This window comes from Rattus norvegicus, chromosome 5 (genome assembly GCF_021556685.1).
Source record: "Rattus norvegicus strain SHRSP/BbbUtx chromosome 5, alternate assembly SHRSP_T2T, whole genome shotgun sequence".
In the NCBI taxonomy this organism is placed as follows: Eukaryota; Metazoa; Chordata; class Mammalia; order Rodentia; family Muridae; genus Rattus; species Rattus norvegicus.
The window spans coordinates 120869415-120897037 of NC_141538.1; the positions used below are offsets into that span (position 1 = coordinate 120869415).

The 27623-nt window shown below is 44.5% G+C and overlaps 1 protein-coding gene and 1 non-coding gene across 2 annotated transcripts in view; one reads left to right on the forward strand and one right to left on the reverse strand.

Annotated features, from left to right (window-relative positions):
* Positions 1 to 27623, forward strand: part of Ror1 (receptor tyrosine kinase-like orphan receptor 1) — a 344289-nt gene that overhangs the window by 299560 nt on the left and 17106 nt on the right. Inside the window, 3 exon segments of the mRNA NM_001108671.1 lie at positions 12526 to 12653; positions 14400 to 14717; positions 16444 to 16689. Of these exon segments, the coding sequence (NP_001102141.1) occupies positions 12526 to 12653; positions 14400 to 14717; positions 16444 to 16689 (692 nt within the window).
* On the reverse strand, positions 22610 to 22716 carry Rnu6-233 (RNA, U6 small nuclear 233). Its single transcript, XR_015621491.1, has one exon. It is a non-coding gene; the product is annotated as a U6 spliceosomal RNA (small nuclear RNA).

A 27623-nucleotide genomic window follows, 5' to 3' on the forward strand; every position in this document is an offset into this window, starting at 1 on the left:
AATGAGCTAAGACATTCATTTGAGTCACCTAAGAACAAGAAGTATGATTTGTGGAGGCTTTGGCCTCAAGGATGACACAAATTTCTGCTATAGAGAACCCTTCGGTGCTCTTTGGAGGATAGAGTAGGAGGACAATTCTTCCATTGAACAGTGATACATAGACTGGAGGAGGTAGGGACTTGATCCAGGGGCAGACAAATCCAAAAAAGTGCTTTGGATGCTAACTTAATAATTAGGTAAAAATCAGCTGTGTTTAAAAGCTCCCATCCTCTGAGGGGTAAAACTAGGGGTAAGAGAAATTAAGTGGGGAGAGAGATGGTCATTGAAAAATTGACTATGAATCACAGAATTCTAAATGAGCTAAGATTCTTTGCTTCTACTGAACAGAAACTAAAAGGAGAGCTTTAGTTCATTTATCAAATAATTGTTATCAAACCTATTGATATTGATAATTATTGATAATAATTGATATCAAGCCTATCAGCGAGTTGTAGGAAGATAGCAATGACCAAATTTCTATCTGTATGGATTAGACATGAATCGTGAGCAATGACCATTCCGGAGTGGGCGTGATGGTGCTGAGCAAAGTTCACAGCTTCTCTTGTGACTGAAGAGAAGTGGCCAAGTCTGAGGGCAGCAGTAATGGGGCAGGGGACTCAGCCTAGGAAGGGAAGCCTTTCAGCAGAAAATGTGAACAAACCAATGTCCTGAAGGCCCCCTACCACTGTTCTGTAACAACAGATCTAGGTGGGACTGAAGCCTTGAAGAAGGTTCCAGGAATCCTGGAAGAGATCAGATCTGAGGCTTCTGGAGAGAGCTTGGCAGGGAGAAGGGTGTCCTCCCTAACATTCCAGGTCAACCTCCTTACCAAGGATCTACACCTAGGAAGGTGAACTCACTTTAAACCATACAGATAGAAATTGATGGAATAATTAATTCTTTGTTCTAGGGGCCTAACTCAGGATTATCGATCAACAATTCTTACTCAAGATAGGATTTTTAAAAAGTGTTTTAAAAGAGGCGGGTTATAAAAAAAATCAAAGGGGTTGTAAGATATAACAAATATGAGTCCTTTCTATCAAATTCTATAAAACTTGTTTAAGACAAAGAATTCAAATCTTTTTATTTTCCCCCAAACATTGTAGAACTCGTCTACAAATTTTTATGCTCCCCCATCTTCCATTAGTAAAACCTTTATTTACACAAAGGACCAAGAATTTGATAGCCTGGAGCGCTGACCTCTTCCTCTTTCCTTTATTTCCTGTGTGCCATTTCTTTTCAGACTACCCAATTGAATTAAGACTCTGAGGTCAGACCCCAGCCAATGGGGAAAAGACACAGTCACCACCTGAGTTAGAATAAAAGCCAAATGGATTTCCTGCCTTCAGAGCATACCCTCCTGATCAAGAGTAAAGTTTGCCCTGTACACACACACACACACACACACACACACACACACACACACTCACACTGATATACAAACTCACACACACTAATTCATACATTCTCATACATATATATTCACACGCATACACTCACACATACACACACACACTCACACTCATATACAAATACACACACTAATTCATACATACTCATACATATATATTCACATGCATACACTCACACATTCACACACATAACACTATACACACACACACACAATTCTGGGCAGACGAAACTCAGGGTGCTAGACTGCATTTACCCTCTGCAGACATTGGGTGCTGGGCTTGTGGGAAGCACAGATTCACCACTCAGAGGCTGGGATAATGCAGTCCAGGATGGGGGACTCAGTGTGGGTGAGAAACAACACAGGCTGAGGCCAAAGTTCCTGAACTCCTCGAGGAGTTGGGAATGGAGGGGGCCTGAGGGCCTGCATTGAGGCTGGGGCCAGGGAGGGTGGAAGAGGGGGTGGGGGTAGGGGAGGAAACTCTGGCTTAACTCAGGGGGTGAATGTCCAGGAACTCGCAGGGGCCTTCCTTGGGAGACATAGGTGAAGAGACTCTGTAGATGAAGGCTTCCTCCGTGCTCTTCACGGCAGTTCTTGATGAGAGAGAGACATCATACTGTTTATTCACTGTTCAACGTGAAAATTGGACACACACCACTTCCTCAGAGTAGACCTGGAATTAAATACCTTTTGCAAGAAGGAATGTTTGGGAAGGAAAGCTCATTGGCTAAACCCCCAGGTCCCATCTAGATACCTCATTAGCATGAAAAACTCTGTATTCCAGGCTAAGAATCTGGTTGGGAGTAGAGAAACTCTACTGTCCTCAGGTGGGTGCCAGGTTTCTGAATCTACTCAACCTTACCAAGTTTCCTAACACAGTCCACTGCCTTCCCCCAACCCCCACCACACACACACACACACACACACACACACACACACACACACACACACACACACAGAGGGAGAGAGAGAGAGAGCACTCAAGGAGAGAGAGAGAGAAAGAGAGAGAGAGAGAGAGAGAGAGAGAGAGAGAGAGAGAGAGAGAGAGAGAGAAAGAACACTCAAGGCAGATCTGGGGAGATCATTCTAGAGAGATGACGGAAGCATAGGCTGACCATGTGGACACAAGCATAAGAGATGTAGTGTCGAGGGGATGGAGAAACATTAGAAGGAAGAAGTTATTTACTGGATGAGTAAGCCCTCAACAACGGTCTCAGAGTGAGCTAGAGATTCGAGTTTGGACATGTTAATCCTTGAATGCATTCAGATATTAAAATGGAGACTGAGGCTCAAAGAGTGGTGTTCACCGGAGATGGGAGGCTGAGTTCTCAGCAGAGTTATCAGTAGAGAGCTGGTCATTTAGATCAAGGGAGTGGAGCAGAGACAGGAAGAGAAGGAAGTCTGAGCCTTGGACCCAGCTCTCATGTCTGGGATCTTGAACCATCAAAGGAAACAAATGAAAGAAAAAGAATAGAATTCTGGAAGTCAATGGGAGGAGAGCACCTCCTAGGGGAAGGGCCAGCTGAGTCCAAGGCTGCTCCTGCTGGCCACTGGGATCAAGGGCAAGCTTCAGAAGACTGGACTGTCTAAGCCACATGGGAGAATTACAGACTAGAGGTGAGCTTTTTAAAGAATTTTAAAGAAATTTTACTATCACAAGCTGAAGGAAAATGCAGAGACAGCTGAGCAGAGTCATGAGTTAGTGAGTAGTGAGTGTGTTCACTGATGCGAGATGCTACCACTCAGTAGAATAAGAAGGCCAGTGGGGAAGGGCCAAGTCCATGAGTAGGGAAGAGGGGTGGCATCCAGGTGTCCTTCTTCAGTGTCTAATGGAATGTCTATTCTTCTGTGTTACTTACTGTCTGGGTCCTTTTCTAATGAGGACCATCTCAAGGATGGCAGAGACCTTGTGTACAAACAGGGAATACAGTTTAGGAGCTTTCTCGGTGAGCAGAAGCTTCACGGGCTCAGCAGACTACACAACCCCTAAGCATGTGTAGCAAAATTCCAGCACTGCCTTGAGGCCACCAGCTCTGTGTTCAAGCCCGTGGCTTGGCCTATGTATACTTTCTAGCTCTACCATTGTACTGTTGGGATGGCACACATTGTCCTGTCAGTAGTGACACACGTGTGCCACTTTGAAAACACATACTTGAGGGCTTGGGCAAGGTTCTCAGATGGTCTTAAAGTGAACATGGAGAGCTAAGCCTCTTCAACTGCATGGCTTTTCTGGGGTACCCTGGATCAAAAGGGTATCAAACCATCTTCCTGGGTCACCCCAGGCTGCCAGGGAGAGCTTACCTTTTCCATTCTTAAAGTTCTTGGCATTCTACGTTTGATGTGATCTCTCTGTAGCCTCATGGGGTTCCAGGGACTAGATATGCCTTTGTCTTTCCATTGCTTTGTCTGAAGCCTTTTGTAGCTACCATCAGCAGGAGTGGGAGACAAAGATGAGATCAAACAGAAAATAAAACCACAGAGTGGGCTTTGCCCTACTTTTAAGCAGTAAGATGCCCTTAAAGCTCTAAGAAGTTCCTGAGTCCCATTTGCCGCTCTTTCCATAAATCCGGTACCTCAGCCCATGGCCAACGACATAAGAAAAAAAGCAAGGGAAATCCAATCAAATCCTGGTAATGTTTGTGGTAGGAAATCTGCCCAGACAGGCTTGTGCGAGTTGCATAATATTCCAAAGTCCCGTATCCTCACTGGGAGATTTTAGGGGGTAATTTGGTTGTTTGTTATTGGAGACACACCAAAGTTTAAGCAGAGCATTTCTGATAGAAGGGGGGGCCCTGTGCTTGGCGGGGCTCCAGCTGTCACCTCTGGCTTCCTGGCATCAGCCTGACCAGAGATGAAGGAGCCCCTCCCAGCAGGAAAACTGAAAACATCCAGGAACCTCTGAGAAGGTGAAATGTACCTGACCACAGAAACCTCGGTCAACCGAAGAAGCAGAGCCCCCTTGTTCCCTTTAGCATCTCCCTGTCTGTTAATACTGCACCCGTGCGGTCCTATGCTTTTAAGTGTGTCCTTAAATAGGAACTAAATACATTACATGCCTCATTTTCCTTTGGATTACATTTGTGAGCTACAAGCCCAGGGAATTCTGCTCGCCTTCCAAGCACATTGCAGCCGTGAATTCCCAGCCCCACCCTGAAGCACGGCCTGAACCTTCCCACCACTGAGTTAGACACAGTCACTGTGACGTGTGTTTCTGGAAACTATGGCAGAACAGTGTTCTTCTGTTTGTTTTAATGGGTCCTAGCCAAGAGGAGGAAAAAGCTTAAAATTTGATTTAATTTTTTTTTAAAGCAAAATCCATGATGTGGGATGGAACTCAGTCCAGCTTCATGAAGGGGACAAACATTCACCGTCTGCATCCAATGATAGGAGCCAGTCACAGCACTTGACACAGTCACCTCAGAACTTCTTGTGCTCACGATGGCGTTCCAGAGACCAATGGGGGATATTAGGGCTCACAGAGTCCAAGCTTAATAGCCACTGGTCTCCTGGGTGAGCTGTCAGGCCCCTGGGCTGACATGCTGTGATTGGCTCACTTTGAATGTTGACCCTTGGGGTCAGGTAGGCTAACACATCCTTCTCATTGATGCTCACATGTGGACTGGTTTTTAAAAAGCAGAGTCTGGGGGCTGGGGATTTAGCTCAGTGGTAGAGCGCTTACCTAGGAAGCGCAAGGCCCTGGGTTCGGTCCCCAGCTCCGAAAAAAAGAACCAAAAAAAAAAAAAAAAAAGCAGAGTCTGTGAGAGAACCTAGAGGTTCTCACATCTCACCCATCACCTTCTTGCAACTACCTCAAGATAAGTCTGCTTGGGACCGCTGACCCTCGCCTTATCCCCGCCTGTTTGCTCTCTGTCTACACCTGTCCAGATGCCCCTTCACCAAAAGTTGTGTGTCCTGGTATGTGCTGTTAAAGCCAAGAAAGCATATTACGTCACTTCCTCCTGGCTGACAGCATGCCGAGCACCTGTTACCTGCAAGTCCTCTTGGGGAGATGAAAACGTACCGGGACAGGCGGTAACTTAGGAAAGTACATTTGGTTATCATTGATTCTTCACTTCTCTGTCTCTGGCGAGCTTCTGCTTACCCTGGAATGGTTTGGAGCCCCTTACTTGGATTCTTTAGTGATATCATGTTTCACCCTTCCTAAAAAGATTTTAGTTGATACATAATTGCACGTATTTGTGGAGTGCTCCATATTGTCTTAATGCATATATACAGTGCATACTGTATACATCAGACCAGACCCCTGGGTCTCAGTTATCATCCTTCCGTTTTGTGTTGAGAACACTCAAAATCCTTTCTTCTAGCTATACTGAATTATAAAAATACATCACTTAGCTGGAGCCACACCATTTTGCAAGAGAACACTAGATCTTATTCCTCTCATCTAGCTGTGCTCTGTACCCAATCACCAACTTTTCTCTATGGCACCCAAAACAACTGCCTATCTATGGTGACCACAATTCCACCCTTTATTCTCAACTGAATTAGCTTCCATGCAAAAGCAGGAGCATGCGGTGTGCCTAACTTATGTGCTCTTACGTCCTTCACTGCAACCCACGTTACTACAAATGACAGCAGGACTTCATTATTTTTCATCTTCAAATACTATTCACACACACACACACACACACACACACACACACACATCCATCAACAGTCAAACTTGGTTGATATATAAAGGGATGGGTAGATAGATAGATGATAGATAGATAGATAGATAGATAGATAGATAGATAGATAGATAGACAGACAGACAGACAGATAAACAGACAGACGTACCCTCCCATCAGTCAACCTTGGTTGATCTGGAGTGTATATATTTCTTAACATATATATATCTCCAGCTGTGGCTGTGGGATCTCTGTGTCCCTATGGTAGTTCTCTCTCTTTAGTTTTCAGTAATCTATTATTAGTATGTACAAAGTGCATGAATTTACATGTCTATTGATAGTGTATGGGAGTTCTCCTTTCTCTGTATCCTCAGCAGAGTTTTTGTTTAGTGATCATGCTCATTCTGACTGGAGTTAGGCACTATCTCACAGTGGCTTTGCATTTTTCTGATGAATAGTGATATTATTTTCCCCGTGTACTTGTTAGCCATTAGTAAAAACATCTATGAATATCACTTGACCATTTTAAAATCAGATTGTTCAGTCCCTCTTCCCTGTGGAGCTGCTCAGCTATTCCTTTGTCAATAAATCCTTGACATAGTTCCCCCCTCCCCAACTCCAGCCCCAGCCCCCACTTCAGCCCCACCTAGTTCTGTGGCCTTTTTTTCACTTTGTAGCTGATTGTCACTTTCTTTTTTTTTAAGATTTTATTTTGTATATGCGAGAACACTGTTCCTGTCTTCAGACACCAGAACAGGGCATCAGATCTCATTACAGATAGTTGCCATCTGATGGTTTCTGGGAATTGAACTCAGGACCTCTGGAAGAGTAGTCAGTGTTCTTAACCCATGAGCCATTTCTCCAGCCCTTAATCGTCACTTTCAAGAGACCACTACATGTCCCAGGAAGATCCTGGTTCTTACACCAATCTTGGGTCTCTGCCATGTTTATGAGGCTATCAGAGAACCCGACTAAGAGACTGTCATGAGGGTCCTCTACACCTGTTCAGGGCTATGACAGTCATCTGGAAAGTATTTTTGAGTTACTTTTAATGGGACAAAGGAGAATCTCTCCTCACATAAGTAGAAACACCCCTTGCTGAGGCCACAGCTTGGAGTACCACTGAGGACACTGACTCCAACTAGCACCATGGTTTCTTTCAAGGGTACAGGCTTCATTGTCCTCGTAATCTTAATCTCAGTGATTTGAGGTGGCCTGTTGTGGGCTGAGGGGGGAGGAAGCAGAAGTGCTATGTGTTTGGCTCTTGTAGTCTGTCCCATGAGGCGACAGGTGTGGAGTAGACTCAAAGCAAAGGCCTGGGTTGATTTTCTGCAAGTTGCTAGTATCTCTGTGAGGGTGCATAGTTGAGTCTCCTCTGACTTGACCTTTGAAAGCCAAGGCACCTCCCTCTCCCAGGCAAGGTTCTGCTTCTATCTTGTTCCCCAGATAAACATGAGGGCTTTTTGTTTTTAATTTTAGAAAACTTTTCGTAACATAAAATTAACCATTTTGAAGTGAACAATTTCATACAGTGTTTTATGACATCATCATCTCTAGTTAAGGGATTCCTCAGTCTCCCAACTCCTGGCAATCTATTTTCTGTCCCTGAGAATTGCCTATTCCCAGTGTTTCCCATCAAGCATATAATGTAGATGTCTCTACAAAAAGCAAGTTTCAGGACCTGCCAGATACTGTCCCTCTCCAGCTATCGGCCACATGCTCTCTGTTCACTCAGAGATGCATTCACTCATTCATTAACACTGAGATGTTTCCACCCTGAGCTGCTGTGGATGCTGTGCACGAGGCTTTATGCATTCTTAACCTCTTAGCTTATGTTCTAGAGTTAGCAAAATACCTCTGTATTCATTTCTTCTCACTCGGGAAGGCTATACATTTTAACTGGTCTCCCCCCACAAAGCAACTCTTAGGGTGAAATTTATCATCCAGAATCCGTTCAGTGGCTGCCTACTAGCCTTTGTCCTTGCCCCTGTATGATGATGGAGTCTGAAGAAGAGTTCCAGGGTGGTCACTCTAGCTCAGTCCCCTCCAGCCCATGGGCCATGGTAGAGTGAGTACTCTAATGATGAGAGTGATAGCTCTAATATGAAATGAGGATTTAGGGGATGGTGTAATCAAGGTGTTAGAGAAAGATGGGAGATCCCTGACTTTTCCCGGAGAGTTCCAAGGATGTGTCTGAGTGGAAGTGATCGGAAAGATAAAAAAATTAATAGAGAGCATCCCAGAGTTCAAAGAGAGTCTAAACTCCCCAAACAGAGCAGCTCACTATGGCTTGGAATTTTTAGGAGAAAAGTGTGCTGCAAGAGTAGCTGGCAGAGCAGGAAGGAGCAGGCAAACTGGCCAGCACTGGGTGGTACCTCCCACAGCAGCCTTGCCTTCCTTCGCCCCGGAGCATCCTGGAGAGACAGTCCACCCGCTGCCCTCTCCCTTTGTGCAGCCCCGTGTCCTTCACACTGGAGAAGGACAGACCCTTCCTATGCTGGATCCCACACAGGGATTGGGCTGGTGGTCAAAGCTGAGGCCCCAGCAACAGTTCTGAAAAACCTTTGAGAGATGCAGGACACCCATTGCCCAGCATCAGTCACCATCCAGGTGGCCACACTGTGTTTCCGATGCCCTTGGCTTCCTGATGGATCATGGCATGGCCCCATGACAGTGCCCTGACTGTGCTACCGTAGTGCATTCTGTTTTTAAGTGGGGAACAAGGAATGTGATCACGAGAAGTGCATGCTAGAAGGTAGCCCACTGCTAAATGCAAAGGAAAGGGTGGCTGGGTCTTGATTGTTAGGAGACCAGCCGCCCCCACGGCAACTCCTCACACTGTAAGGGGAAGGCAGAGCTGCTGCACGTAGCTGTTCCTCCTCGTGTTCTCCCAGTTCTCCAAAATGGGAGCGCTCACACCTCTACATTCTTCACAATCCTGTCTATTAAATGGCTTGACATATATTTTACAAGCGTGTGAAATACGCAGGGCCTCCTACAGAATGAAAACTTGCTATAAAGTCTTGTGAATGGATTTAGTTCCCCGAAGTCCCTGGGCATAGAACTGTTACATACCTGACAACATAGTAAAGTGGCCTGGGCTTGTAAGTGCAGTTTCAATCCTGGCTGTCACTTCCCAACTTTGCATATCCCAGGGAATCACTTAACTTCCCTGAGCTGGAATGGTCCCCCCATAAAGAAGGAGAGGAGCTGGGTGGCGTTACTTGGAGCAAAGTAGTTCCTAGAGGCTCAGCCCCAGACAGTCTGACCTCATAGGTGGGAGGTGTGGTCCAAAGACTAGGAAGCACTGAACTTCTCTCTCTCTCTCTCTCTCTCTCTCTCTCTCTCTCTCTCTCTCAACTTTATTTTATGTGCGTTGATGATTTGCCTGTATGTATACCTGTGTGAGGGTGTTGGAACAAGGACTTACAAACGGTTGTGAGCTGCCATGTGGATGCTGGGAACTGAACCAGGCTCCTCTGGAAGAGCAGTCGGTGCTACTAACTGCTGAGCCATCTCTCCAGCCCTATGCACTGATCTTTTCAAAGCTTCCAGACGAGATGTTGTTGTTGTTGTTGGTGGTGGTGGTGGTGGTGGTGGTGGTGGTGGTGGTGGTGGTGGGGTGGTGGTGCTACGTGTGTGGGTAGGCACACCGCCATATTCCTGTTGTTAAAGGACAACATTGTAAAATCAGCTTCCTTCTTCTTCCTGCATGGTGGGACAGGGGGCTTCCAAGGGTCAGTAGAGCTCAGATGGGCCAGCTTGTAGGTAGCAGCTACAGCAGCTGAGGCATCTTGAGCGTTCCTGCAGAAAGCGTTGCATGCAGTCAAGGCTGAAAGTCGATCAGACGCATTGCACACTCACTTGCTTGTTTTTGGTTTGGGATTTAAAAAAAATCTCTGTCCTAGAGAGACTGACCAAAATTGCAGAAGTTCTGGGCATTAAAAAGAAATCCAGCACACCTGCGACTGTGAACAGGCGATAGGAAATGGGTAGCCAATGAGTTGCCTCTCTCTTTAGTTTGTAAAAGAAGAAATATTCAGTCTTTTCAGGAGTCTTGAACTTGAAAAGTGGTAAGAAGTTTAGCATAAGCCTCACTCATAAACTATAGGAACTCCCAGTGGGTTAGGGATTTATATCTGGGGGTAGTGGGTTAGGGATTTATATCTGGGGGCAGCTCCAAGATTTTGTCCTCCCAAGAGATATAAATGAGAGCCTTAAGAGTTTAACACAGGGAGGGAAAACTGTTCTCACACCGATGCTTTAAACATCCCTGCTCCACTAATGTGGGAGATCAGGAGAGCAAGGCCTGGGGTAGCAGGGGTGGTGTGGGTCGGGCAGACCCTGGTCTCTACACTTGGGTTTCCAGAAAGCAACTCGAGGTCATCCAGAGCCTTCTTTGTCCCTATAGGTTTATGGTATTAGTTACCCAATAAAAGTTGGGTTAATTTTACAACCCAGGTAAGGTTTAAGCCAAAAAGGACTTCACCATTACTGTAGGATTTATGAAAGCAAACACGCGGGGTTCATGAGGGACTGTGCAGCCCTAGAGTTGCAGGTCTTTTTGTCAAGCAAATGGTGTGCTCATTGGTCATGTGTTTGAAGTTTCCAAGGCTTTATCATACATAATATCTTAGGACGAACCTAAGACGTTCAACTCATCTTCAACTTCAAACTGATTCATCTAGAGACTCTGTGTAGGAAACCGTTTCATAGTTTTTCACTAATTTGGCAGCTACCCTGAGCCTGCTAGTCTTGTAGGAATAGGAAACCCGTAGGTAGGCTCCATAACTCTGCTCACAGCCATATTGAAAGGAAGGAAGGAAGGAAAGAAGGAAAGAAGGAAGGGAGGGAAGGAAGGAGGGAGGGAGGGGAGGGGAGGGGAGGGAAGGGGAGGGGAGAAACAAAGAAAGAAGAAACAAAGAGAGAAACGAGAAACAAAAGAAAAACAATAAAGGAGAAAGGAAAAATAAGCACTTAGCAAATGTCTCCCTTTTGAATGAGTGTCCTCTAAGTTCACTTAAATGTTAGTGACAGTAATGTACCTTCTCTGCAGTCTCAAGGGACTTCTATAGCACCATGGTAGCTCCCAGTCACTTGAGAGACTGCAGTAGAACTATTATACCTTCAAAGTGTGGCTGGACAACATATTAAGACTACTCATAAACAAAATCATTGTGTCTGGGGCCATAGCTCAGTGCTAATTACTTACCTAGCTTGTATGAGACCCAACTTCCATCTCCAGCCCTGCTAAATTAATATACAAACAAATAATAAACATTTATATTATTTAATGGGGTTATATAGCTTATACCTATAGGGCAAAGAGGTCAGTTATAACCTCTGTTTTAAAGGCAAGGACCATGATGCACAAGTCTGGGCCAGCCTGCAGGAAGAGCATTTTGGTACCCTGTCTTCTAACTTAGAAGTCAAAAGAGGCTTACGTGGAAATGGGCATTGACATTGGCCAGAGGAGAAGAACTGGGGTAAAGGTGAACTCACAAATGTAGCAGGCAGTCTTCAGGGCAGTTCACATCTGTTATCCCGCTCTCTGGCCCTACCCTCTGTGTCTTGTGCATCCCCACTGAGGACTTTGGTGGGAGTGGAATGTCCATCTTGAATCCTGGTCTCCTGTCCTGTGACTTGTGTCACTGCAGCTTTTTTGTCATTGCCTGGTGTCCCCTGTCTTCAAGATAAAAATCTACTTCCATTGTCTATTTATTATTATAATTTAAAAGCAGAAAAATTCTCATTTTTTTTAAGTTTTAAGGGTCACAGAGATAAAGTGTTTATTGATGTTTGCTCTGGAGTTCCTTGGGTTTAATGGCTGATCTCAAATCTTTTGTTCTGTGGCTTGCTCTGGCCTCTTGTAGATAGGCAGAACAAGTCTTACCCGGTGAGGAGCCATGAGACTCAACTGTCCTCCCTTCCTCCCAGCTCTACCAGTTTCCTACCCTGTGGATCTCCTAATTGACATGTCAGTTGGTGTGGATCTTGTGGCTAATGTGTGCACGCCTTTGTAGCAAATGGAGCAGAAATAATCCACACTTAGAAAAAAACAAAAACAAAAAACTGCAGAGCATGTGCCCAGATTTCCAGCTTGCTTCCTCTTCCCTCTCAGGGCTACATCATCTTCCAGCCCACTACCAGCTGCAAAAATAAAAGTTCTTTCCCATATTTAAGGATGATTTTGCGCATCAGGATGATTTTCTGGGGGTGTAGGAAATTTGACCAACGTGACCAACAGATGTTTTAAGGGATGTTTGAGAACTGAATTTAAAAAAAAAAAAAAAAAAAAAAAAAAAAAAGATTCTGTAAATGTAGTCCTCATTTTACGGCGCCCAACTGCGCCCCCTTGTGACCAGTTCAAGCATTGGGCAGCCAGAGTGGATAGTGTGTTGTGGGGGTAGTTCTGTGCTAAGAATCCGTGTGCTTTGTTTTTAGAGACGAGTATGAAGAAGATGGATTCTGTCAGCCATACCGAGGCATTGCATGTGCACGATTTATTGGCAACCGCACTGTGTATATGGAGTCTTTGCATATGCAGGGGGAAATAGAAAATCAGATCACAGGTAGGTAACATCAAAGAAATGATACTTAGCCTTCCTTAACTATTTTTTCTTGCCAGAAGTTTTTTCTGGGCTTCTTTCCTGACAGAGAATTAGGCTAAGCTTAGGGTTGGGAGTGGGACCATAAAGAGGCATAAGATGTGATCTCTGTGTTCTGGAATTTACATTAAAATAATTTATTAGAGGTTAGTCTTGGAGGAAAAGGAAGCTTCGAGAAGTCTCACATTCGTGCAAACACTCAATAAATATTACTGAGTGCTTTCAGTTTGCTGGGACCAGACTGGACACTTGGGGATATGAGAGTGTAAAGGAGCCAGGTGTGTACCTACCCTCGTAGAGCTTGCATTTGGAAGCAGTATGGTATAAACTAGGGAGCAACATACTCAGACTAGAATATTCATCCAAGAGCTGTTGTTCCAGAGACATCAGGAAGCTCCTGTTCTCCATGAGCACTACCGAGAAACACCTCCTAATAAAGAGGGAGGGACGTTTCGGGCCACCATGCACCATTTCACAAATTTTTTACTTGAGGGTTTTAAGAGAGATAAGGACAAATCCATGACAGAAACACGGGAGAGAGAAAGGGCCAGAAACTCTGTTCTCGGAGTAACTTGACAGAACTGAGAAGCAGCTGAGGGGAACTGTTGAACCAAAAACAAGGACAGGAAGTGGAGTTGCTTTTGCTGAAGCCCTCAGGGATTTTGAGAACAAGAGTAGACACCGGCTGGATAAAGAGGAGACACTGGGCCCAAGGTTTCCACCCAGTACAAGAGCATTTGGACACACTTTAAAATAAGGATACACATGGAATAAATGGCGTTCTGATATAAATATTTGGTAAACAATGTATAATAGCCCTCTCTTGGACATGTTCAGTGGGCATCAGCTTGCTGGAAAGTGTTATAGTTCCCTTTTGTTTTTGAAAAATAACTCATTTCGTTTTGTTGATCCAATGTTTCCCAGACTTGTTAGCCTCTGTGGCCCTTCTCAGAAGCCCTTAATATGCTGTCGGCTTAATGTTCCAAGGAATGCACTTTGTGAAACAGCGTAACCAGCCTCCGGGGGCCCAGAGGGCTGGTGCTTTTTGGTATAGGTGCCCTGCGGTGTGAGGTTAGGCTAACAGACCCCGTGATCCTGCAGTGCATACGGGGACAATGCCCTGTACAGTGTGAGGTTAGGCTAACACACCCCAAGATCTCGGGATGCACACTGGGACAATTGAATTGTGGCCTTCTGGTGCATTGCCTCATTTTCCAAAGATGGACTAGAAAGTATTCAAGCCACGATGAACTGAAGCAAATAGTCCAAAGCCACCAGGCAACTCTTGCCGTCTGACAGCGTAGTGTTCCCCCTCACCCCTGCCTGAAACAAGCTTGACCTTGGACTGTCAGATGTCATAGGGCCTCAGAAAATTAATTTAAAAAAAAAAAGTACAGGGTGAAACACTCTCTCTGTAGAGAGAGTGGAACAAAGAAAAATATATTGTACTTTAACCCAATTAATTCTTTTTATTAGGAAATGGTACATATGTAATTCAATCCTGTTTTTCTAACTTTGTAGTCAAAATGATTTTCTCAAGCCAGTGAAAGTGAGCTGCTTAGACATCTGAAATGAATCTCCCTCCCTTGGCCTCGTGGGCTTCAGCGCAGCAGATTCCCCGCAGTGGGTTTCTCCCTGGTGTCTGTTGACTGGATCACGGCAGAGATAAACCCTGGCCCCTGGGAGTTAATCGCTCTGTTTGTTTTTCAGCTGCCTTCACCATGATTGGCACCTCCAGCCATTTATCTGATAAGTGCTCTCAGTTCGCCATCCCTTCCCTGTGCCACTACGCCTTCCCATACTGTGACGAAACCTCATCTGTCCCAAAGCCCCGAGACCTGTGTCGGGATGAATGTGAAGTGCTAGAAAATGTCCTGTGTCACACAGAGTACATTTTTGCCAGATCGAATCCCATGATTCTGATGAGGCTGAAGTTGCCAAACTGTGAGGATCTCCCTCAGCCGGAGAGCCCAGAAGCTGCAAACTGCATTCGGATTGGCATCCCCATGGCGGATCCTATAAACAAAAGTAAGTGGTGGGTCTGGCGCTGACACACGGTAACAGTTCATACTGGGGCAGCAACGGCAGCTGCTGACCACTGACCTTCCGGTGAGCCGAATACCATGTCTGAGCGGTCTGCAGTAGATTAGAGAGAACCGCCTCAAAGAAGCTTCATGAAGACAAAAATAAATAGATAAATAAAATAAAGTAAAGACAGGATCTGGTTTTTTAATAACTTAAACACAGAATTACTAAATGGCCCAGCAATTCCACTCCTGAACGCATAATTGGAAGAATTAGAAACAGAGCTTCAAATGGAAATTCATGTAAAAAATGTTCACAGTGCAGGCTGGAGAGAGATTATCAGCAGGGAGCAGCACTTGGTGCTCTGCAGAGGACCCAGGGTTAGCTCCCAGCACCCACCCCGCAGCTCACAACTGTCCTTAAGTCCAATTCTGGGAGATCCAATGACCTCTTCTGGATCCATAGGCACCAGCATGAATGCAACGCACACATATACAGACAGGCAAAACCCACAAATGCATAAAAATCAAAATAAATTTGTTTTTATCAATGTTTGTGATAGAAATATCTACAAAAGGAGCCCAGAGCCCTGGGTTCATTTCCAGAATTACATAAACTGAGTGATGTATGTCTGTAGTCCTAGCACTCAAGATGGCGCCATGACGATCATCAGTTCAAAGCCATCCTTCCCTCAGGACCAGTCTGAGAGAGTAGAGACCTTGTCCCAAAATAACTGTCTTTTTAATAAAATAAACGACGGTATGTCCATGTATTGAAATACCATCTGCGAGAGGGAGGAAATGCAGACACATGCCACACCTGTGTGAAACTTGAAAATGTAATGCTAACACAAGGGACCACTACGTGATCCCAGCTATATGAAGTGTCTAGAAGACAGATTCACTGAGACATGGAGCAAATGAGGTTCTGAGGCTGCAGTGGTGGGAGAGACAGCCTGAGGGTTGTGGAGCTCACTTGGAGATAACAGTTGTAGAAAGCGTGAGTCTGTACAACCCTGTGGAGGTATGAGGTGTGCTCATTTTTATGTTATATATGCTGGACCACACTTGAAAAATACACATGCACGTGAGTCCCCATCTCCTGTCCTGTCCCCACTTCAGACAGTAGGCTGTCCCTCTGCCTGTTTGTCTTACATCTAGAATTAATTTTCTTTGGTAGTTAATGCCACTTTGTAGTTACTGTATAGCGTTTATTTCTTACCCTGTGACCAGCTGAAGGGCCATAGAAGAGAGCCTGCTTCCTCACTGGCAGCCCAGGCCATCAGTACAAACAGCCCTACTCCTACTTAAAACACAGACTGCCCCAGGTAGACTTCCCATAAGTATCTCTTGACTTTCTAAGATCACCCACCCCCAGTCTGAATGGAAGAAAAAGTTTGCCTTGAATCTTCCTTGAAGCACTAACTCCTGAACCATGAGAAATCACTCCTGTGCCCCAGCTGCCTCCCCAATCCCATTTCTTCCTGTATTTCCAAGTTAATAACACTGCAGAGGGTCATTTCATTCCTGAAGCATAAGCTTTAAATCCTCTCAGGAATGTGAGCGTTAGACAGACCCTGAGTCCAAGCCCAGTACACTCCCCCCACTGACCTACAATCAGGAAGACCAAGGTCTTTAGCCCGCCCCTCCCCACAGCCAAACTTGCTATGGAGGACAATTCCCCTTCTGTTTCTTACTAGCAGTCTGGGCTTTTCTTTCGTGTTTTTCAGATCACAAATGCTACAACAGCACAGGTGTAGACTACCGGGGAACTGTCAGTGTGACCAAGTCAGGACGCCAGTGCCAACCTTGGAATTCTCAGTACCCACACACACACAGCTTCACTGCCCTGCGCTTTCCGGAGCTCAACGGAGGCCACTCCTACTGCCGCAACCCTGGCAACCAGAAGGAAGCTCCCTGGTGCTTTACCTTGGATGAAAACTTTAAGTCTGACCTGTGCGACATCCCGGCATGTGGTAAATAAAAGTTATTGGCTCTAATGTATTCAGTCACCTTTCAAATATCCAGGTCCCCATGTAGAAGGCCTAGGAGGATGAATTCTATCGATCATGGTCTCTCGAGCAGAAACTGTCTCCATCGTACATAAGCCTAGCTGTCTGTACATACAGGTCCTCACAGGCACCAGTGCCACTCTCAAGGAACCCCTGAAGTCATTGCACAGCAGTGCTCTGTGGTGTGTAGTGCCAGCTCCCCAGAGGCACGGGGTCAGAGAGCCAATCACAGTCATTCCTGGAGAAAAGAGCCTTTTCCCCAGGAAGTCCATAGACACAGCGACTGCCTTGGCACGCGGGTCTGTTGGAAGCAGTGAGGAAACGGTCTGTCTCACTGAAATCACCCAGGAAGCAGGATGAATCTGTAGTCATTGCTCAGTGACCCAGGGCACTCTACTAAATTGTGATCTTTGTTTTGGCCACTAACAGTGCAGAAGAGCATGGATGTCCGGAAGGAAAATGGAGTTGCTGTCACTTTGTCCACATCTACTGGATGATTATAAAGTATAAGAGAGGGTGGAAATGCTGATGAGAAAACCTTAGAGCTTGGAGCTACTTTGGAACTGATTCAACTTTGTGCTCCATGCACTGATAGATTGGGCTTCCAGCACAGTTAGGGAGCTGGGATGCCACTGCTGAGAAAGCCAGAGCCACAGCTCGAGTGGGACTGAACAAAACAGGCAGTCACAGAAAACAGAAAACAGAGAACATAGTCCCAAGGAGCTGGGTGTCTGAACGGATGATACTGCAAGCCATTCCTCAGAGGCGTTAGCCGTAAACTTACTACATGCTTATCAGGGAGTGAGGATGGGCAGGGCCCTGAGAGATGCCTAGCACATCTGGAAAGGAAGAGGAGTGGGACCCAGAGCAAAGAGGAATAGATGAGGTCCCAAAGGTAATAGTCTTGAGAGCTAGTGAAATAGAGGCATTGTGGGATGGTAGCCTGATGCTGGGCTCATGGGCAAGCAATGAGTTCTTCTGAGCAGAAGGCTGACAGCTCAATGTGCTGAAACAGACAACTTTCGGAGGAAGAGAGGTGGAGGAGGCAGTGACATGTGGGTAGGTTGAAAGTGTGTCTAGAAACTGGTAATATCAGGGTCACTGGTTGGTCAGATGTGGAGGACAAGAGAAAACTCAAGGGTGACTCCAGAGCTTAGTCAGCTTTTTCCATAGAGGATGAAAATCACAGAAAAAGAACTTTGGTGGGACCTGAACCAAATACTAATAGGAAAGACATTATTCGTTCTATCTGAATAATTAATGCCTTACCCTTTAGATAAATTAGTTTCTGTTTTTTTAAAGGTTTATTTATTTTATTTTATTTATATGAGTACACTGTACCTGTCCTCAGACACACCAGAAGAGGGGATCATATCCCATTACAGATGGTTGTGAGCCACCATGTGGTTGCTGGGAATTGAACTCAGGACCTCTGGGAGAACAGTTAGTGCTCTTAACCGCTGAGCCATCTCTCCAGCCCTACTTTCTGTTTTCGAGACATGGTCTTGTTATGTAGTTCAGGTTGCCTTTGAACTCAAAAACTTCCCTGCCTCATCTTCTGAGCGTTGGGAGTTTCCAAGCATGCACAATCAGCCGTGGCTGAGGCTGTTCAGAAAGTCACTGGCCCCCAAACTGGAAGATTCATTTATAATATTATCTAAGGACTCAAGTGCTGTTAGGATATCTCAGGTTGCTTTTATCTGTAGAGCACCTACTATGTGCCTTCAGGATGCACATAGTAGGACTTCATCTCCATTTAAAGTCCATAGTCATGATATGGAGAAAATGGTTTTGGTACATGTTGCTAAGGTTCAGAAAGGTCAAAGGACTTGTCTAGAACTTAACAGCCAGACACTAACAGAGGTGAACCTGAAGCCCTCATCTCTGGCTTGCAGCTCTGACCAAACTCAAGGTTGTGTTCTTCTGACAGACACTCCTCTGGCCCTTATCTAGAAGTCTTATACCAAGTACAATTTTACAAATATGCGAGAACCACAGTAGGCTCAGTCTCTGGACTCTATTGTGCAGGTTCTAGACTTTGCTAAGGAAGAGCACTGTCGTGATAACTCACCATTTCGTGATATCAGTCAGTGAGGCTGGAAGGACATAGTGTATTTCTTTCTTGATGTCAGTTTGCAGACAGCCTAGTCACAATTCCTGAGACTAGTTAGTTCATGCCCAAGAGCTGAAAATTTAGGTGAACGTTAAATATATAGAGGTGAGATAGTTTCTGCCACCTAGGATTTTTTAAAGTTCTTTTGTCTATTTTGAAAGAACATCTCAATCTCAGCCTCATATGCACCCATTAAAGGAACAGAGAATCTTTGTCACGTGACTGGAGAGCGGCTAAGGTGCAGTGGCTCCCTAGCCTGGAAGTCAGAAGAAAGCCAGCAAACATCAAGGCTTCTCATAAGCCCTTGAGCAGGTCCACCCTAACAGAGTGATTACAAGGGAACCCTACTTTTGTAACAGCTAGGGAGAACCCCAAATGTTTTTCTTACATCCTTGTAAAAACCATAAAAGATAAATGAGAATTCTCCAACACTATTTCCTCCCACTCTGTCTCCTTTCCTCTCTTGGTGCTCAGCACTCAACCTAAAGCCTCAGGCATGTTAGTCAGGCACTGCTGATGGGCTGGGCTACCCACGACACTCCAGTCCTAATTTACTGTTTGAGAAACCAAAGCTCAGAGCAGGGATAGGACCCACCCAAGTTCACCAATTAACAGAAGCCCAGTCTCCCTCCTCTGGGACCATTGTTCTTTGTTCTACACCAGTGTTTCTCAACCAGGGGCAAATTTGCCACCCAGAGAACACTTGGCAATGACTGCAGACATTTTGGTTATCACTGTGATCGTGGGAGTAGAAGATGGGGTACTGACATATATGAGGTACACTAAGATATCCAGAATAGCCACATAAAGAATGATGCTAATAATGCCAGTGGCAGAGTAAAGAACCTTTTTTCTATACTATATAATTATAGACTACAGAATGACAATATGCAGTAGTAATATACTAGCCATTTATTGTCCTTAGAATTAGCCAAAAACTGGGAGTTTATATCCATCACCTCAGAACAAGTAATTCTATATTCTCTGAGTAAGGACATTAAAAATACACACACACACACACACACACACACACACACACACACACACACACACACACACATTGAGATTCCAAGATGTTAAATACTTCGTTCAAGGTCACATAGCTAAAAAGTAAAACCATGTCTTACCTACAGTCAGTCTTCTAAGTTCTGTGACTATATGTATGATTATACTCACGTATGTGAGCATATGTAGAGAGAGATGATGGTTGATAGACAGACAGACAGACAGCTCAAGAACTCTTGGACTGACAAGATCTTGCAACCAGGTTCCATTCCTGGGACCCACATGGTGGAAAGACTTCTGCAAGTTGTGCTCTGACCTCCACATACATGCCATGGTATGTACATATGCATACACATGTGCACACACGTGTGCACACACATATAAGTGTAAGAAATTTATAATGATTCTTTATCTTTCAATGAGCTCTATGGTGTGGGGCAGATTGGAAATGAGTCATTTTCCTTCCATGTCTCAAATAGGATAGAATTTCAAGGGAATGTTCTTGCATTCTCTAGTTTGGTCAACATTAAGGAAATTTCAAAATCATCATGGGATTTCTCGTTTTCCAACTGAACATTTTTGTTTCAGTTTCAACTAAGTCTAAAAGAAATAGCGTAAGTTTAAGCAGAAAATGTGGGCGTTTGTTGCAACTTTCTAAAATACCAACACTCGCAGTTTGTTAAGGGTAGATTCACCTGTGCATTTTCACAGAATAGAATATAAAATAATAGAATAGAATATAAAATCAAGTTCAGCCTGATACAGCTATTTAGAATTCAGAGATTTGCCTTGGCGGGATTAGGAGCATTTTCTCAGCATTAGAATACATGGAGAATTTCTACAGGAGGCTTTTTCTCTTTCAAGGATGAATGATAAGACCTAACCTCTCATGCTCCCTGTCTGTCATTCATGTCCCAGACATTAGAAAGCCAGTCCCTCACTGACACCAGTCTGCGTTGAGCTTCTGTGATTCCAACTGTGAATGGGTTAGATTGACCAGGCCCTAAGGAAACAGTATAATCTAGTAAGAGAATCAAATTAGAAGGGTAGAATCGCATTGACCCCTGTTAGCTAGGCCCCGTCACCATGTCTGCCGTCTTTACAATTTGCAAACTAATGGTTTGTGCTTGGTATCATCACGATGACTGCTACATGTGAATGCCTCGTTAAATTCATACACCAGTGTCTGGCTTCAGACTCAATTGGTACTGAAGAAATTATGTTGTATTGGTTAATTTCATTCTCTTAGTAACTACAAGATAAGAGATTATCTTCATTTTAATGATGAAGAGACTAAGGAGATATTTGTTTTCCTAAGGTAAAACAGGTCACTGGACAGCTCCTGCCCTCTGTCTGCCATGCCAAACCTGTTTCAAGAGCAAACTCAGGCTTCCTTTGGAGGGGTGGCCATTCCCTTACCATTTCCTTTGCTCTTTCACCATCCTGATCCCTGTGCCTTTGGGATACCGTCCATTCGTTTCTTTATTCACAACTCCAAGGATGTGAGAATGAACCTATAGTTGTAATGTGTAATGACATTGACATTTTCCCTTTCCCTACTGTATCCCATTTCTAGTCTCCTGATACGTCCAGCTTTCAGAGCTGGTCTTACGCTACAGATCCTGCCTACAGAGCTTCACTGCTTGTGTCTCACCTCTATTCCCTGGCTACCTTCCAGGCCATGAGCCCCTGGTGATGCAGAAACTAATGAGAAACAAAACTGAAAAGGAAACATTGTGTCAATGTTCTTTCCAACCCGCACCTGGGCATAGCTTCACTGAGTCAGTTTGCAGCGTTTCTGCTCAACTCTGGAGTAGATTAGTCCGGGCTACTCTTGGAGAGCCCTTCAGAAAGCTCTAACTTTTCCCTGTAGCTGTTTGCTCCCTTTCTCCATTCTCCACTGGTTCTGCCCTCTAATGGCTGAGGTGGGTAGAAGCTTGCCGTTTGGGGGAACCATGTATGGGGAGGCAGAACTCTGCCTGTGTTGGTGTTTACATGTTCAAACCCCTACCCTCTCTTTGACTGCATCAAACCTGCCAGGTGTTATCTGTTTCTCCTTATGTAAAGGTCTTGCTCCTACCAAGCTGGGATCCTAAGCAGCAGTCCAGCTTTCGTCAGCGCCCACTGTGAGAAAAGCAGTAAGCCAAGGGGCTGCATTTGAAGTGGTTGTACCTGGCCCATTGCCTTCGCCTTTCCTTTTAGCCCCTTGGCTTGCAACAGTTTGCCAAAGGGCAAGATGTTGGGTTCTGTACTTGAGTAGCCTTGACTTGTCCCATCAACCTCACAAACTCCCCCCTTGGGTTCTGCTTTGTCACAGGCTGTTTCTGACAGTGGGGTAGTTTACCACTCTAGGCAGGGCAGATGTTTTCCAGATTGCGAACACTGCAGTTTTTAACTCACTCTGTCAGCAGCCTTCTCCTGTATTTCATAGAAGACCTGTTGCGAGGCAATTTGTCATTCGACCATTTCTTTAAACCAAAATTGAACATTACAGTGCGCTGGATGGTGGCGAGGAATGGAGACAAATCTTTTGTAGTCTGTGGCTTTCTAGAAGAGCTATTTTAGTGCTGTAGATTTCTAAAATGTACTTTAGTTCCTAGTCCCTATGTATTTTTAACAAAGAAATAAATATTAGTGACCCCAAACAAACTGCTCACCTATGTTATATTTTCAGCCACAAAATAATGTGGGCTTTGGTGTTGCTAGTGACGATGGTGGCTTAGTTTAAGGCCAGGTTGTTGTTGTTGTTAGGTGTTGGTGTTGGTTTTGAATATTTAATGCTTCACAAATTTGCATGGCATCCTTGCACAGAGGTCACGCTATTCTTTTCTGCATTGTTCCAGTTTTATTATATGCACTGTAAAAATAAATGCTAGCTTTATTTTTTTTAATTATGGGTAAACCTGTGGATCTGCATATGTAGTGTGTGAGTTCATGTGCCCGTGGAGTCTAGGAGAAGGAATCAGATTCCCCGAGGGCAGAGTTACAAATGGTTGTGAGCCAACCCACACCAGGGCTGGGGACTAAACTGAGCTCCTTTGCACTACTCCACGTTTTTAACCACTCTCCAGGCCCTGTTGATTTTTAACTCTGCCTATGCTGTGCTCACTTGTTGACCTATTGTATAGCTGATCTTGAAATAAACTTTGGAAAACATAACTCTTTGGACCTTTGCCAATATGAAATACTCATTGCCTCTGTATTTTATTTTATTTTATTTTATTTTATTTTATTTTATTTTATTTTGTGCATTGGAGTTTTGCCTGCATTTATGTCTGTGTGAGAGTGTCAGGTTCCCTGGAATTGGAGTTTCAGGCAGTAGGTGCTGGGAATTGAACCCAAGTCTTCTAGAAGAGCAGCCCATGTTCCTAAACCCTGAGCCTCTTCTTGAGTCTTTTTGATACAGAATCTTGATACTCCCTCCACAGTGATGCTTGCTATTGAGATGGTAGCTATTACTCATGCTTTTGACAGGAAACAAATAGCACAGATGGACAAGTGGAGTTTGGCTAATTGCTTAAACAATTATCAGGAACATGGAGCCAGGGGAAAAAGAAACATGTCTCCTGGGTGTTTTCCCTGCATCCATCCGCTGCCATTCTCTCCAACTAGCTGTGGAAGCCAGAGATCAGGGATGCCCGTTGATAGTGCTCACAGACGTCATCTTCTGCATGGCTGAACAGAAAAAGACTAAAAGTGGATCTGGTGGTGTCAGGGAGACTCGGGATTCGTTGACTTGGCATTGATTTGTTGGAGTTAGGAGTTTTGTAGGGCCCTGGATAAGATCTGTTGACTCAAGTTTATAAAATCAGAGAACCTTGGGAGGACCATGAGACCCACCGGCCTCTGTGTAAACACTGCCAGGTAACTCCAGTGACGGAGCACTTGTTCTACTCTGAAATGGGGTGGATCCTAGCACTCCCAGGTCTACTTCTGTAGCACAGAAACCAAGCTGGCAAGCTGAGGGTGCTGGGTAGGGTTGGAGTGCTCGCCAGACATGCACAGTCCCTGGCCCCACCTTGGCACTACAGATTGAAATGTCTCATTCTAACCTGGCTTTCTCTTCGGTCTTAAAGACACATAGCTCGTCCTTTCCCTTACCCATCTTCCGCCTCTGCATGTCTCTCCGTCTCTCAAAATAGGAGGCATGTCTTTAGAGTAGAAGCCATCATGTAGTGTTTTGTAACCATGGTGAGCAAGAGCGGTCCGTGATGTGCTTAGTTCTATCTGAGTGTTGACAGTGGAAGCTGCAATGGGGCTGGCTGGAAGGCTGTATATGATGTTCTAAGGGCAATTTCATCATGTTGTGCATGCTCCACCTGAACCGTGAACTTGCCAACGGAATGTATTAACATTCCTTAAGGGGAAGGGAATGAGTTATATCACTGTTTGCAGTTCGTAAGTCATAAATTCTATGAGCAAGGCCTTTCTTCAGCCAAAATGCAAATTCTAGTATTTATCTATAAATTTCAACTGATGATTTGAGTGGATGGCTTTAGTCCCTAGGCTCAGCACGTTTCAAGAGGGATCAGGAAATCGTCACTGATAAAGCAAACAGGCAGTTCCTCTAAAGTGTAGCCCTCTATAACTTCATCTTAATTTGCTGTTTAACAGTATTAGGTAAAAGCATACGGCAAATTACAAATCCACCCAGGGCTGCTACCACCCTCCCCTCCTTATCACCTGTAAGGATGGCTAGCATCAGCCATTTTTGGTAAAATATGTTGCCAGACTTTGAATGGACTAGATTTATTACTCTCTAATAGGTCTATCAAAAGTGAAGAAGATTTAACTTTTAAAAGTCCAGTCAATGTTTCTACTCAAAGCCCAGGAAGACAGTGAGCAAAGGACTCAAACATACCTTTCTCCAAAGATCCACAAATGGCTAACAAAAATATGACAAGGTGTTCAGTGCCCCTTCTCATTAGCGAATACAAATAGAAATGTCATTGAGTCACAACTTTGTGCCTATTAAGATGGTCACTATTTATCACCCCGCCACCCACAATCAGTAACAAGTGTGAGAGGGAAAAATGGGGAAAATAGAATTGCTGGGCAGTCCTGGCAGAAATGCAAAACTGAACAGCTGCTGTGTAGAAAAGATACAGAGGTCTCTCTGCAAAGTACAGCCAGTATTCACATAACCCACCAGTCTGATGTTTAGGTATTTATCCAAAAGAATTGAAGGCAGGATCTCAAAGACGTATTTAAACACCCACGTTCACTACAGGAGCCCAAATACTTGTGAATGAATAGTGTTTCGCTAGTTTGGCCCTGTAGTGTGTTTTCTTGATTGACAGTTGATGACTGATGTGGAAGGGCCCAGCTCACTGTGGGTGATGCCGTCCATAGGCCAGTGGCCCTAGGTGCTGTAAGAAGTAGGCTGAGTAAATCATGAGCAAGGAGGTAAGCCGTATTCTCCCATGGACTCTGCATCAGCTCCTGCCTGGCTTCCCTGGATTGAGGATCTACAGGCTGTAAGGTGAAATGAGCCCTTTCCTCCTCAAGTTGCTTGTGGCCCTACTGTTTTATCTCAGCAATTGAAACCCCAAGACAGACTAAGGGAACATGGTACATGCACGCCATAGAATATTGTTCAGTTTTAAAAAGAAGGTAATTCTACCAAACGGTACAACATGATAAACTCTGAGGACATTATTCAAAGACAGCCACGAAATGCTGTGTGGTCCCATCTATGTGAGAATGGAAAATGGCCAAATTTGTCAAAATAGAAAGTAGGAAGGTGATTAAAAGTAGGAAGGTGATTGCCAAGGTGCAGTTGGGGCAAGGAATGGGTAGACATTTCAGTTTTGCAAAATGAAAATATTCTCGATGCCGTTTGCCTGAGAATGCATTTATCTCCATTAAGCCATATGCTGAAACGTGGTAAGCTTCCATCGATGTGGCTTCAAACTTGGAAATCTCCTGACTAAGATTTCCCCATTGTTGTTTTTGTGTCTGTTTGTTTGTTTTCCCTTTTTACAGAAGGAGAGAACGGAGTCCTGAGTTTAGCTTTAGTAAGCCTATATAGATTCCAGTTATTAAGATTTTCCCTGACTGCTCTCAAATGGGCTGCATTCCCTTAGTCTAACTAAGACGTTGACTTACACAGAGCCATTATTCGTCCTTCACAGGAGGGATTCCACTTTTGAGCACAGGACTCATCTGAGAATAGACTATGTTCTGGGTCTTTCTAGCCCCAAGTCAGGGGCTTAAGTGCTGGATATGCCCACCAACTGAAGAGCTAATTATGGTTCCTTCACCCTTGGCTCCTAGGCCTACATTAAAATATCACCAATGCAGCCATCTTTATGTTGCAAACCCACTCATTCCATTCTTTACAGCTCCATGGTAGTGATGCCTGTTTCTGTGGTAAAGTGGCAAACACTTTTTCAGATGACCCGTTAAGACTCATTTGATGTCCTTTGAATTCTAAGGTCTTAGATAATTTCTTCCCACCTTTGCTGTTTAAAATCAGTGCATTTTGTTTTAACTCACAGGTTATATTTCAGATGATAATTTCACTTTACAAAAGTCCCTCTTAAATAAGAAATCATGTTTGCCTTGCTTTAAGCACCTGGGTTAAAAAGGTGGGGGGGACACACGCATTTTCTCCATTATATTTAGTTACTGATCAAAGTATTGAATGGCATTGTAAAAGTAAAGTAGGAATGTCAGGTGTGTGATACCAAGTTGTTGTTTGTTTGTTTGTTTGTTTGTTTGTTTGTTTGTTTTAAAGAAAATTAACCATGTGGTCTTGATTACATGGCTGGTTCCAAAAGTCTCAAGTACTCAACATGATGTAAAAAGTACATGTAATTTTTAAAGTTATCCTAAAGTTTTAAAAATCTCCACCACTCTAATTTCTAGCCAGTTTCTCTGCAGTGCATTTGAGATGTCTAATACCTTTTCAAGTGAAAAGTAAGAACAGTGGCCTTCGTTCCACTGTGCTGTGTATGTTTGTGTCTAGTATGATCCCCACAGGTGGGAATCCTCATGGATAGGGAACCTTGGAATCCAAATGATGACCATCATTCCCGTCTGATACTGTGGGTCACTGTGTCTTAATTTAAGAAGCATGGCAGTGTTGGCAGCAGAGGACCCTGTTGCTGTCTAGCTTTTGTACATTTATCCTTTCTCAGCTTCAAGGTATCAATGTGTAAATTAAAGTCATGCTAAAGAGCCAGGTTAAGATGAGAAGTGGAACCGCTTAAATTGTAACAGCCATCGGGGCCAGGAGAAATGGATCAGAGGGAAAGGCACTTACCATCGAGCCTGAAGACCTGAGTTTGAGTACCAGGACCCACAAGGTTTAAGGAAAGGACCAATTTTCTCCATTCTCTGACTCCAAAGGCATGCTGTGGTACAAATACACCAAACACACACACACATACACACACACACACACACACACACACACACACACACACACACACACACAAGCACACACTCTGAACCTGTCCTCCATCTCTCCTAACGTGACCACCTATTGTCCCTTGGGACTCTTGGACTTGGCAAGAAGACTCTGCCTGCTGTGCTCCATGAATCCTCTGTGTAAGCAGAGGAGCCAAGTCTGGCTGTGTTAAAAGGATTTAGCCTCTTGAAGTTTATTCTCCAGCAGACGCACAGGAGCATTTTTCCCAGACCGCCCATTTACAATAAAAGGCCTTCCTTCCGTGCCTAATCTGATAGAGAATGAATGTAGAATAGATTCCATTGTTGGCAGACAGGTGAGACTCCACTTTCTCTTGTTGCTAAAACTCTGGGCTGGAGAAATAAC